The sequence below is a fragment of the Delphinus delphis genome, chromosome X (assembly GCF_949987515.2).
Source record: "Delphinus delphis chromosome X, mDelDel1.2, whole genome shotgun sequence".
NCBI lineage: Eukaryota > Metazoa > Chordata > Mammalia > Artiodactyla > Delphinidae > Delphinus > Delphinus delphis.
In genome coordinates this window covers 63,186,433-63,198,267 of record NC_082704.1, presented here as the reverse complement: position 1 = coordinate 63,198,267, position 11,835 = coordinate 63,186,433, and the positions used below count along the sequence as shown (strand labels likewise).

Here is an 11,835-nt window from a genome sequence, read left to right as displayed (position 1 = left end):
GTTAGGGTGAGAACAGAATCTTGAGGAAGGGATCAGATATCTACGTCCATGTTTCTAAGTAACATGCTTAAACTGTTAACTTCTTGATTTCATACATGGGAAGATTTAGCTCTCTTATAGCCTTTGTTCCATATGTATGTCCCCTTCTTAATTCTCCCAGTATAGTTTTGTCATAATTTTAGATTTGATCAATAGAGTCTACATTGTGATTATAAATATTATTCACAGCTGAGCTATGTCATATGCCATGATTATATTTACTTATGTATCTTTTAATTTTCTTTGGAGTTAAAAATAGTTTTAAAAATTAGTTTCTTTTTTACTATGTATCTATCACTGATTCATTCCCAACATATTCAAACATATGGGACAGTAGGTTCATTTTTATTAGAGATGTCCCTCCTGCAGTCCTCTGTGTTCCTGTTCCAGTTTGTACTGGCTGCCCCCTATGTTGGCTGTACAGCTGTTGCCCTGGGGTTTCCTGTTTCCAGAGGAAATCTCTGTGGGGTAACTCTTGGGGATTCCTTTAACCTCCTGTGTTGAACCTTCCCTTTCCTGGATCTGTTTTCCCCTTCTTTCTTGGTTTACTTCTCCTTTTTGTGAAATACAAGACTCCATCCACTAGCTTTCTGAGAAATTGAGGGCGTAGGAGGCAAAATTTTTTGTATGTCTGAAGATATCTTTATTCAACTCTTATATTTGCCTGTTTGGTTATATGTAGAATTTCAGCCTACCTATCAGTTTCTCAGACTTAAAGCCTTTGATTCACTGTCATTGCTGAAAATCTAATGACATCCTACACTTGACCTTAGCCAAAAGGCCAAAGCGATTTCAATGACATTCTTATTCTTTTATTGTCCTTGTAATTTCCCCTCCTTTCTCTTTCCTGTCATTTTAATGGGAGTTTCAGGAATGAGCAAAGGTAAATGGTGCAATTTCAAAAGGTTGTGTGTAACTGGAATTTTTCTGCTGGGCATTTTACATACTAGAGTATGTATTTCACCTTTATGGATAAAGAAATAGTTAAACTATTGGACAGGATCACAGAGCCCGTAACAGCAGGGATTCAAATCCAGGTCTATCTGACTCCAAAGGCTGGTGCTTTTTCAGTGTGCCTCACTCCCTGAAATGATTCTTCTAGACTAGGACTTTTTTGCTTAACTCTGGAGAGAACAGCAAAAGAAAATTTTGGTGGCTGCTTTAAACAAAACAAATTTTGAAGGCTTGAATTTTTTCTAAAAATTCATTTGTATTTTAATACTGTCACCATAGGTGTAGTTAATTTTTAAAAACACCATATTTCTGCACATCTCTAATGGCATGCTCTACCCTGGTTTGAGAAGCAGGAATTCTAGTACAATCTTTTTTGTAGGTGAGGCCCAGAGATGCTACACATTGATCCAGAGAATTAATGTCATAGCCGGGCCAGAACTTTAGCATACTGATGACTTTCTTCCCCTACTGTTTACCTTTCCCTCAACATTTTATTATTTCAAATGTACAGAGGAATTGAAAGAATTGTAAACACCCATAAACCTAACACTTAGACTCTACAACTGCCATTCGTCCATCCATCAACCCCTGATTGTACCTTATAAGTAATTTCTACCAGACTCTGCTTCCAGGATCTTTTCCCCATTTATTTCAGTCATTAATCCAGAAAATGAATGGGGAAACGCAAACAGCCAAATATTTTGAGTACCTGCTATATGCTCAGGACATAATAGAGGCAGTATAAGATGATAGCAGTTATCTCCTGAAGGAATTTACAACCTAGTCAAGGAAGATAGTATATAACAAACAATTTATGCATATATAAACTAGAATTGTACAAGTATGTGCTTCCTGATTTAATACAGAGTTATGAATTATTGATAAAACACTGCAAAGGTTTAGGCTTAAGTGTAGCAAATTCACTTTTAACCCCCAGACAACATATGTATGCCTGTATATAGAAAAAAAATTATAATCATCATAAATGAGTTCAATCTCTTCTTTAGTTGTGTTTCCTGCTTCCTTTCTTTTCCTTTTTATGTCCAGAACTTCCCTCTAGTACATGATACAAAAGTCAAAAAGGAGTACAATGAGAAGACTCCTTCCTACCTTAGTCCCCTAGCCACCAGTTTCCCTTCTTAGAAGCAACCAATCACTGTAAGACTGGTTTACTTCAATCTCGAGCTACTTAATGCATATAAAAAGGGTATGCATGTGCACGTGTGTGTTGGTGTATGGTGGCATAATTACACACACTGCTTTGTACCTGTCGTTCTGATGTTTTTTTTCCTTACCTCCTGAGTTACTTCTCTTCACTCTGGACCCCTTAGGCCACATCTTCCATTCTCCCTGCATAGTGGCTGTATTCCTATATTCTTACTCAGATCAAAGACACTTGTTTCCTACTTGTAGAAGGAAGAACTTGGGATGACAGTGTCCTCACCTCATTTCCTATCAGTACATCTTTTAACAAAAATTCCACCTAGAAGCCGGAGGACAAGAGCTGCCTTAAGTAATTCTTTTTTTAAAAAAATTAATTTTTGGCTGTGTTGGGTCTTCGTTGCTGCATGTGGGCTTTCTCTAGTTGCAGTGAGCGGGGGCTACTCCTCGTTGCAGTGCACGGGCTTCTCATTGCGGTGGCTTCTCTTGTTGTGGAGCACAGGCTCTAGGTGCATGGGCTTCAGTAGTTGTGGCATGTGGGCCCTAGAGCACATGGGCTTCAGTAGTTGCAGCACGTGGGCTCAGTAGTTGCAGCACGTGGGCTCAGTAGTTGTGGTGCACGGGCTCAGTAGTTGTGGCTCGCAGGCTGTAGAACACAGGCTCAGCAGTTGTGGCTCATGGGCTTAGTTGCTCCGCGGCATGTGGGATCTTCCCGCACCAGGGCTCGAACCCATGTCCCCTGCATTGGTAGGCAGATTCTTAGCCACTACACCACCAGGGAAGTCCCTTAAGTCATTCTTGATGCTAGAATGGGTGGATGTAATTAGGAAAGGGAGATCTGCAAGATAAAGCAGTCTTCATCGGAAAGGGCAAACCACCCACTGGCTGGCTAAGAGAATGAACACTCAGATTGCAACCTCAATTATATGTATAAATTCCCACTAAAGACAGAGCATGTTATGTTAACAGATTTAAACCCATATCCTTTCATATTTATTTTGCTTCATTATGATGAGTCACATGCTGATTCCAAATAAAAGCAAGTAATTCCCTGATTTATAATCATCCATTAAGCAAATCTTGCTTTTTGGACCTCAGAATTACTGGGCCTTGTTCATCCTCTTTGAATCCCTTAAATCAAAAGTGAGAAATACAGTAAGTTCAATTGTTTATTAATAATCTTGGAACAAATACGTTAACAATTCCTTAGAGTTATATAGCATTTTTACAATTTTGAAAGCACTTTCACATATACCAATTAAACCCTCACAACATCCCTGTGAGGTAGGCAGGGTTGGTGTTATTTTCCTATTACTAGTGAGGAGAACAAGGCTCATGGGTGAAGTAAGGTCACACAGTTGGTTAGCGATGGAGCCAGGACTAGAACCTAGGCTTTCTGACATGCCTCCCTGAGAACATTCAAGTAATGGCATCCTATGCTATATAATGAACATTTCTCTCCTATGATGATCAGATCTATTTTTATAAGTCTGGTATCACCTTTTCCTAATATCCAAAAACACTGAATCACAGTTTTGATGAGATATTTCTTCCCTGTTACTGGACTATTTCTCTTTGATGTATCAAGCACCATCCTAAGATGAAACTTACTTGTGTTTTAAGTTTTGAGGATCCTTGGCTATAAGTTCTAAATTATGATATAAAAATTTGTTTTAGAAATTCTGCAAAAGTATTCCTATGTTGAATATGTCAAACTTACTTAAACAAAAACAACACAAGCCTGTTTATATTTTTGAAAGCTTTGCAGTCTTTCTCAATAGGATGTTTAGATGTGTATAAATGGAAAATAGGGAAAGGTGTTTAGCAACATTACTGGGAAGCCTATGCAGAATGCACCTAAACGCAAGTCACATCACACTAATTTGTTTGTGTTGGCCTTCTAGAGGAAGGAAAACCATTAGAAAACTTTCAGGTTTGATCCCATCATATGTGTGACATCCTCAGCAATAAGCTGGAAAAATCTGAATTATACCAATAGGGGGGTTCAAGCAGTAGTGATCAGAGCATATATATGTATGGTAGAAAGGAAGAAAACACTTGCTCTTCAGTGGTTTTGCCTAGGTCCAGTGTAAGTATACTTATCAAGGCAGATTTTAAGCTATAGCATCTTTCGTGTTAAATTTCAAATTGTGAAATATGGTGGAGTTATCAACTTGGAATATGACTGAAACTGAATGTAACTGACCCCAAACTACCTGTCAAAAGCAGAGTAATGCTCAATGGGCATAAAAGGTAAGGGATAAAACCCAACTGCTCTGGTATGGAGAGAAAAACAGCAAAATGCAAACCTTCTGGTTAAAGTGAACCATAGACCATCAGGCATGTAAAGCAGGTTTTAAAAATATGAAAATGACACTGAGCTGTATTATCAGGAATTACATTCCTAAAGTTCCAGTTTTGGCCTTTTAAATTTAAGAGCAATAGGGAGAAACGTAAGCCTGTGGGGAGGAGGTGGTGCAGAAAATGAATGGGATCTAGAAACGGGGCTGAGGAGGTGGGAAGTTAGGGAACATCAAGAAACAGCTTAAATATATTCAAAATGGATTTAGAATCCCTCTAAATCCAACCTCTCCAACAATATTTGCTAAATTGAGAGATCTGGTCAAAAAAGTTGGTGACAATAAAAGTGACTATTTTATCTTACAAAAGAAGTATTTAAATATAGATTAGAAATTATGCTGTTAAAGATTAGTCCACTGATCAGGCTGTAGAAAGTGAAACTTAAGTGTTGCTGTCAGATACATTGCAGAAAACTGCTTCCAAAAATAGAATTACCATAGCAGTACTCAACATTAATGAAACCATTAATAAACAAGCACTTAACTTTTTATACTTGAAGCCTAATGAAAAAACATTGGTACCCTTAAGAAATAAATATAACACTTTAAGGTGAAAGATATTGCAGCTACATTTAAGTTTTCGATCAAGAATGTTCTAGTTTGGTATACTGGGCTCAAAACCAACTACACGTTTGAAATGCATAGAGACTACACTATATTCCTTACATAGTATCATTGTCATCATCTTCATGTTTTCTCTTCAATGGGTTTGATTCATTGGCCGTGTTCTGTGATGAAACCATGTTGGTGGTAATAAGAATATTTTTGGGCCCAATCATTGAAGGATTAAGCAGAACATTTTGAACTGCAGTTGTTGCGGGAACTGTAAACAGAGGAGAAAACACCCCCAAACTATGAACTACACAGAATCAGAAACATATGGTAAAAAGTATTCAACAAAGCTGAAATGTAATTCTAATAATAATTTCTTTTTTTAAGGTTTTTAAAATAACATTTATTTCTTAAAAGTTAACATATGCATAATAGGAAACCAAAAAACACAAGAAGCAAAAAACAAAGTCATCTATAATCACAAGCAGTTTACCGTTTGATGTGTCCGTCTAGGTTTCGTTTGTGTATCTACATAACTAAGCATCCATTTTTATGTAATTAAGATCATACAGTTATGTATATGCTTTTTCACACATCATGAATATTTACCATTTCAAAGTCCCAAAGCTGTGAGTATTTTGACAGCCAAGAATACACTATACCAACTCAATCTGGAAGGAAAAAACATAATCCTGCCTTTTTTGGCGACAAAAATTTCATAAATCACAAAAATGGCAACAGGCCTCTAGATAAAGAGTTATGATTAAAATACTACATTCCCTTAATGTTCAATTAAAAATGAGACATAAAGCAAGAGTACACAAAGTATAATGCTTCTGAGAGTAAAAAGTATTCAACAAAGCTGAATGTAATTTTAATAACAATTTCAATAGCATGAAGTAAAACTATATCAGAAGAAACATAATTATACTGCATTAAGAGTTAAATTACATTTTTTAATGCTTTAAAGTACTTAAATTAGTATCTAGTATAAAGTTAAAGAAGTTCTGTTAGTTTTTTTTGTTTGCAGTACGCGGGCTCTCACTATTGTGGCCTCTCCCGTTGTGGAGCACAGGCTCTGGACGCGCAGGCTCAGCGGCCATGGCTCACGGGCCTAGCTGCTCCGCGGCACGGATCTTCCCAGACCGGGGCACGAACCTGTGTCCCCTGCATCGGCAGGCGGACTCTCAACCACTGCGCCACCAGGGAAGCCCTGTTTTTAATTTACTTAAAATTTCAATTAGTTCTCAGTCATGGGAAGCAGTGCACTGGATTCATCATGGAACATACTAAAGGCACGTGTTCAAGGTCAGGAATCATGCTTCCTTACAGACCAATATTATGGTGTACGGTTAGGTTTCAGAAGATGTGAAATCTAAACATATTCATGAATAAACTACGTTATAACAGAATTCTACTTATATTATTCTAACTTTCTACATATACTTCCGTGAAGTGAATAAAAGTACAGTTTTCATTGGATATATACTAAGTTGTATTATTTTCTTGAGCTTTAACCCTAAGTGATTTTGCCTGAGATTTGTAGACCATAACTTATTTTAGTTCATAGGGTTCTTTGAGACTCTTGATGATCATGTTGAAATCTCTCCCTTCCCCCCAAAATGTTACATATATGTAAAATTTCATACAATTTTAGTGTGTTTATAGACTCCCTCTGAAGAACCCAGATTTGCAGCATTATGGCCGCCTTCCTGTTACAATATTAAAACAATTTAATTATTGCTATAGGAATACAAACTGTTCTGTTATCACGAATCATTCACAAATTTTAAAATTCAGAAAAATATTTTAAAAGAACCACTTTCAATCCCCCATGCCCTGCCCATCGTGTTACCTGGTTTGACAGGTGTGGACTGAGAAGGTGGAATCTGCACCGTAAATCTTTGGCTTGTCACTGACACTGGAGGTGCAACTTTATTTGGGACAGACACTGTTTGTGGGGTTGCTGTAGTTGTAATTAACAGACCATGTTAGTTAGGTGACTTATTATACAGGTTCAATTCCTGCTCTCCTTTAGCTTACCAGAAACTACCTTCAAAGCACAGGGAATTAATGAAAGATCTGCTTGAGTTTGAATCCAGGCTTTATCACCTACTAGCCGAGTGACCTTGGGCAAGTTATTTAATCTTTTTGTGCTTTTCTCATCTATCAAATGGGGATAACAATACCTGTTTCATAGGATTCTTGTGAGAATTAAAATAATCCATGTAAAACTCTTCACATAGCATCTGGCACTGAATTTTAGCTACATGAAGTCATGAAGTTGAACATTTAAATAAACAGCATTAAAGACCCAAGTTTTCTATTAATTACCTTATGTGGCACTTTTAATCTCTGTCACTTGCTGGGAATTAGGAGGTGTCTACTATGCCCATGAAGCTAAATCAACATGCATCTAACAGAAGCCTAACATATCTCCATCTTTAGGTAAGTTTTCCATGTATTAAGGAGTGGTCCAAAGAATTTGGTGAAGCTTAATGAAGCAATATAAGTATTTTATTTTGTCAAGAAAATTCACACTAGGTGGATGTTTTCTTGTCCATTATCATAAGGAAATTGTTAACATTTATCTAAGTATGGAGTTTAGGTTTTGAAATTGAACAGAGTATATGCTTAGGTCTTATGCTTTATGAAACTCATTTAAATTTTTTTTAAAGTTTAAAACTTGCATCTTTAATAGTAGTTTTTAGCATCTCCCTCACTCTAGACTTAAAAATCTCTAAAACATGTACAATAAATGTCTAACTAGGAATAAAAATCACAACTGATAACTAAAATTGGTTAACTTGCCAACACATGTAACTGATTAGTACAGCCTAGAGTTTTTAAAAAGTTGGTATTCACTTAAGAGATATGAACCCACAGATAAACAGTATATGATCAAAAAGTTGCACAAATTATATATGCAAACTCCTGTCTACACAGGTCACATGCATATAATTAGACGTGTACAATTAATACTATACCAGTCTGGTTTTAGAATGCTGAAATGTGAATTCACACCCTGAAAATATGAAGAGGTTGTCTACATATCTCAAAAATCAAATGCTGCTTACACTAGAGCTATATGACATCTATAGTACTCAAGTTATAAGAGCTAAGAAATCAATACTGGTCAAAGAGAAGGGGATTTTTTTTCTGAAAAGACTTTGACTATGAAAAAATACAGCAGGAACGTAGGATAAAAAAATCAGGAAATCTAAATCCATTATTCATGTGTTCCTTAATATCTAAGCAACAATGACATTATGGTTTCTAAATGCCATTCTCCACTAAGAGGAACCAGGGCTCTTTAGAGAAATGGCTGATTCTAGGACTGGGGTAAGGAAAATATAAGATGAGCTTGGAACATCTTGTGCCAGGAAGCAAGAAATGGTCAAAGAATGATGGAGACCTGTCACAAAGGACACAGGAAACAGTCTGAAGGGGTGCTCACTGACCAATACAGGATAATCAGTACTACTTTTGAAAAGGTTATATTAAAAATGATTTTCTTTGAGTCTTAAGCTTTTTGTATACTTTAAACTTACTTCTTTTGATTGCATCTCTTGCCAATTTACTCAGAAATTTAATTTCTGATAATAAGTAGGCTACTGCTGTGAGTTTGGCAACTTTATTTGTATAAAACCCAGAAAGCACACTGCTTAAACTTCTGTTTTTGTTACCATAGTTAATACCGGCAACAATGTTGGGTAATGCCCAATTCTATACTCATTTGGGATCAGATATTCCTTGTCGCTTTCTCATTTTGAAATGATAAAATATGTTTATAGCTTTACTAGAGGACGAGTAAATGTATTAATGGCAACACATATCGGAATTTCTGACTCACCTTTTTACTTGGATTACAGTTCAAAATCAAGTGCTGAGGCACTTCTTTACCAGCCAAAAAAGCCATTTCCCTCTCGCACTTACCTATAGTAGGAGTGGTAGGTCTGCTACTAACAGCACCAACACTTAACCGTGGAACTAGTCTTCCTTGGTTAGGTCCCTAGGGGATTTAAAAAACAAATTAGTTTTAACGTTGTTCACACTTGACACCTAAACTTAGCAGGAAATGAAATTAGGATTGCTGATATGAATTATTAATAGATAATTGATGGCAAGAATGTCCTGTTTCTGTTCAGTGTTCTAATGCAACATTTAAACTAGGGTTTTCACAAATATCTATATATATACACACACATATAATACAAACAATACATATCTATATAAACATGGATAAGAATATATATATAAAATATATAATTCTATATAGTTTTAAAGTTTGAGGTAGAGTGTTATTTGGGGATAACAGCTAACTTCCTTATGATTTTTTAACCTTAACTAGTCAATATCTTAACCCAGTAAGAAACTTCCTTATAGTGGAATTTCAGAGGTACAGAGGTAGGCCAATGTAGGGAGAACTTTCTCAGTGGTGGGAGAGCCTTAGGTCATATTTCAGAAAGCAAGTCCAATGCCTGATGGTATATCATTTACTCTGTTATGGTATAGTGTAAAGATTGGGAGTTATGAGACCTGGGAATCAGTCTTAACTTTGCTACTAACTTCATAGATGAGTTCGGGCTCACTTCCCTGATGAGTTAGATGAACAATAAAGTTCCTTTTAGCCCTAAAAATCTTGGATCATATATTCTATATTTTAACATAGTAGCTAATTGCAGACATAGTATTTTCAAGGAACTAAATTTTAAAAAATCCTAGTAAATTATCTTAGCCTTTAATTTACTGCACTATTTACCCCTAACACATCTTACCCTTTTTAAAAGCTAAGATGACTAAAAATTCTTACCTTTTTAATTAAGGACTTTAGCCTATAGTTTGGAGCTGTTAAGCAGTATCTGTCAGGTGGCAGTCTGGGTCCTGCATATGGCTTAATCAGTGGTAAAGGGGTTTGATTTTTCTGCCTTGCAATATCCAGTAAAAACTAAAAAAAAAAATCCTTATTAGAACTACAATTAAAAATTATAAGTAAAATGAACTTCAAATAAAATTTTGCTCACATCTCTCGGGGGAGGAGAGGTAAAAGACTGGTCAGCCCGACACTGGATTGCCAGTCTCACATCATCTGCATCAACATTAGGTTTCTTAGCATGGCTTGAATAAATTTTTGCATCATCCAGAATTGAAGTCACATATCCTTTAAGAACAAAACATTATTTAAAACATATGAAAATAGATTAATATTTATGGCCAGTTTTTAAAAAGTTTCACTAATTTCCAGAAAGTTTATGAATTTTGGTTCTAATATCTAATTGTCCTATCTATATGATCAATTTGAAACAGATATCACAATATACTGTTCCCTAGCCTGAGCTCCTTTTTACTGCTTTCTGAATTCTATAACATTAACTCTTTTTTTTCTTCACATATTTTTAAGACTTTATTTCTGTAGAGTAGTTTTAGGTTCACAGCAAAATTGAGGGGAATATACAGAGATTTCCTATATACTCCCTGTCGCCATACATGCATAGCATCCTCTATTATCAATGTTCCCTGCAAAGTGGTGCGTTTGTTACAATTGATAGTCCTACACGGACCCATCATAATCCCCGATAGTCCGTAGTTTATATTATGGTTCACTCTTGGAACTCTACATTTTGTGGGTTTGGACAAATGTATAATGACATGTTATGACATTAACTGTTAAAGTATTTTGGTTGAAAATGTTCTTACAATGAACGATTTTTAAAATTCACAAGTTAGGCGATTTTGGTGTTTTGTTAACTTACGGAAAGCAAATTCCAACATTTGATTTATAACCCTTGGTTCGTACTCCGTAATTCCCATATCCTTCAGGATCTGTGCCATCACCTGTGGATTCAAATAAAAACACCAGATGCATAATCTAGGTATAGAAATCAAGACTGGACCGAAGGTAGTAATTATATTTATGATACAAGGTTCCCCCTTCTCTGGGTTCCAAACTTGTACTTTTCCTTTTCCTCCCAAGCGAGTGTCAGGTTCACACCAAATCTCGTCTTGATCTCTTTGCTGAAAACTTTTTTTTTTTGGCGGGGGTGGGGGCGGGGGCAAAGAGAAGAAAAAGGCCCGGGTTGGCTTTCCCAGTCGAGGTAGGGGTGGTTACAGCTGGTTGTCATTTTCAGATGTGGCGACTGGGGTAGCTTTGCATCAGAACACTGGAGGCGCGAGCCAGGATTCGCAGACGGGGCGGGACGACTAGGCGGCCCGGGGCCCGAGGCCCAGGAGACAAAGCCGGGAGGCCGGCCTGCGCATCCGGTGGGCCGCCAGCCTCCCTCCGGCTGGGCCGCCGGGGTGGCGGGAGAGAGCCCTGGGGTCCAGGGCACTCGAATCTCCAGCTCCTGGCGGCCCTGGCATGGCTGAAGTCGACCCGCGAGCCCATCATCAGGCCCTCCCCCCAGGCCCGCCTCTCAGGTCCCCGGCTGCGGTCGCGCCCAGCTTCGCACCCCGCCTCGCATCCTTCGCACTCACCAAGGCATCTCTCGGAGCGTTCTTGGGAGGCGCCATCTTGCCCGACTCCATGTTATCCTGCTGCTCGTCATCCGGGGAGAGAGGACTGCTCGCGGATTCCTCGCTCAGGCTCCACCCCTCCGGGCGCGGAGGGCGGGATTACCGCGCCGGTCCTTTTGCTCCGCTGGCTGCCGCTTCCCAGCCGCCCGCCCGCCCCGCGGAGGCAGAGGGAGGCCGGGCTAGCAGGGAGCCCACGGCGCTGAAGCCTTTTCCGAAGAGCCCTCGGCCAACGCTTGGAAGACTGATAAGTTCGCCT

At 38.1% G+C, this 11,835-nt stretch overlaps 1 protein-coding gene across 2 annotated transcripts; it reads right to left on the bottom strand.

Moving 5' to 3' along the window:
• Nucleotides 1-11,607, bottom strand: TAF9B (TATA-box binding protein associated factor 9b). Of its 2 annotated transcripts, XM_060002368.1 has the most exons (8): nt 11,541-11,607; nt 10,820-10,901; nt 10,091-10,227; nt 9,880-10,014; nt 9,003-9,078; nt 6,922-7,032; nt 5,181-5,337; nt 1-3,285 (listed from the first exon to the last, which is right to left on the bottom strand). In XM_060002368.1, exons 1-8 carry the CDS (start codon nt 11,589-11,591, stop codon nt 3,255-3,257), a joined length of 780 nt encoding a protein of 259 aa, XP_059858351.1. In that variant the 5' UTR covers nt 11,592-11,607; the 3' UTR covers nt 1-3,254. The 2 variants fall into 2 exon arrangements, with proteins under 2 accessions (XP_059858351.1, XP_059858353.1); XM_060002370.1 differs by lacking the exon at nt 6,922-7,032.
• Between the last annotated feature and the right edge of the window lie 228 nt (nt 11,608-11,835).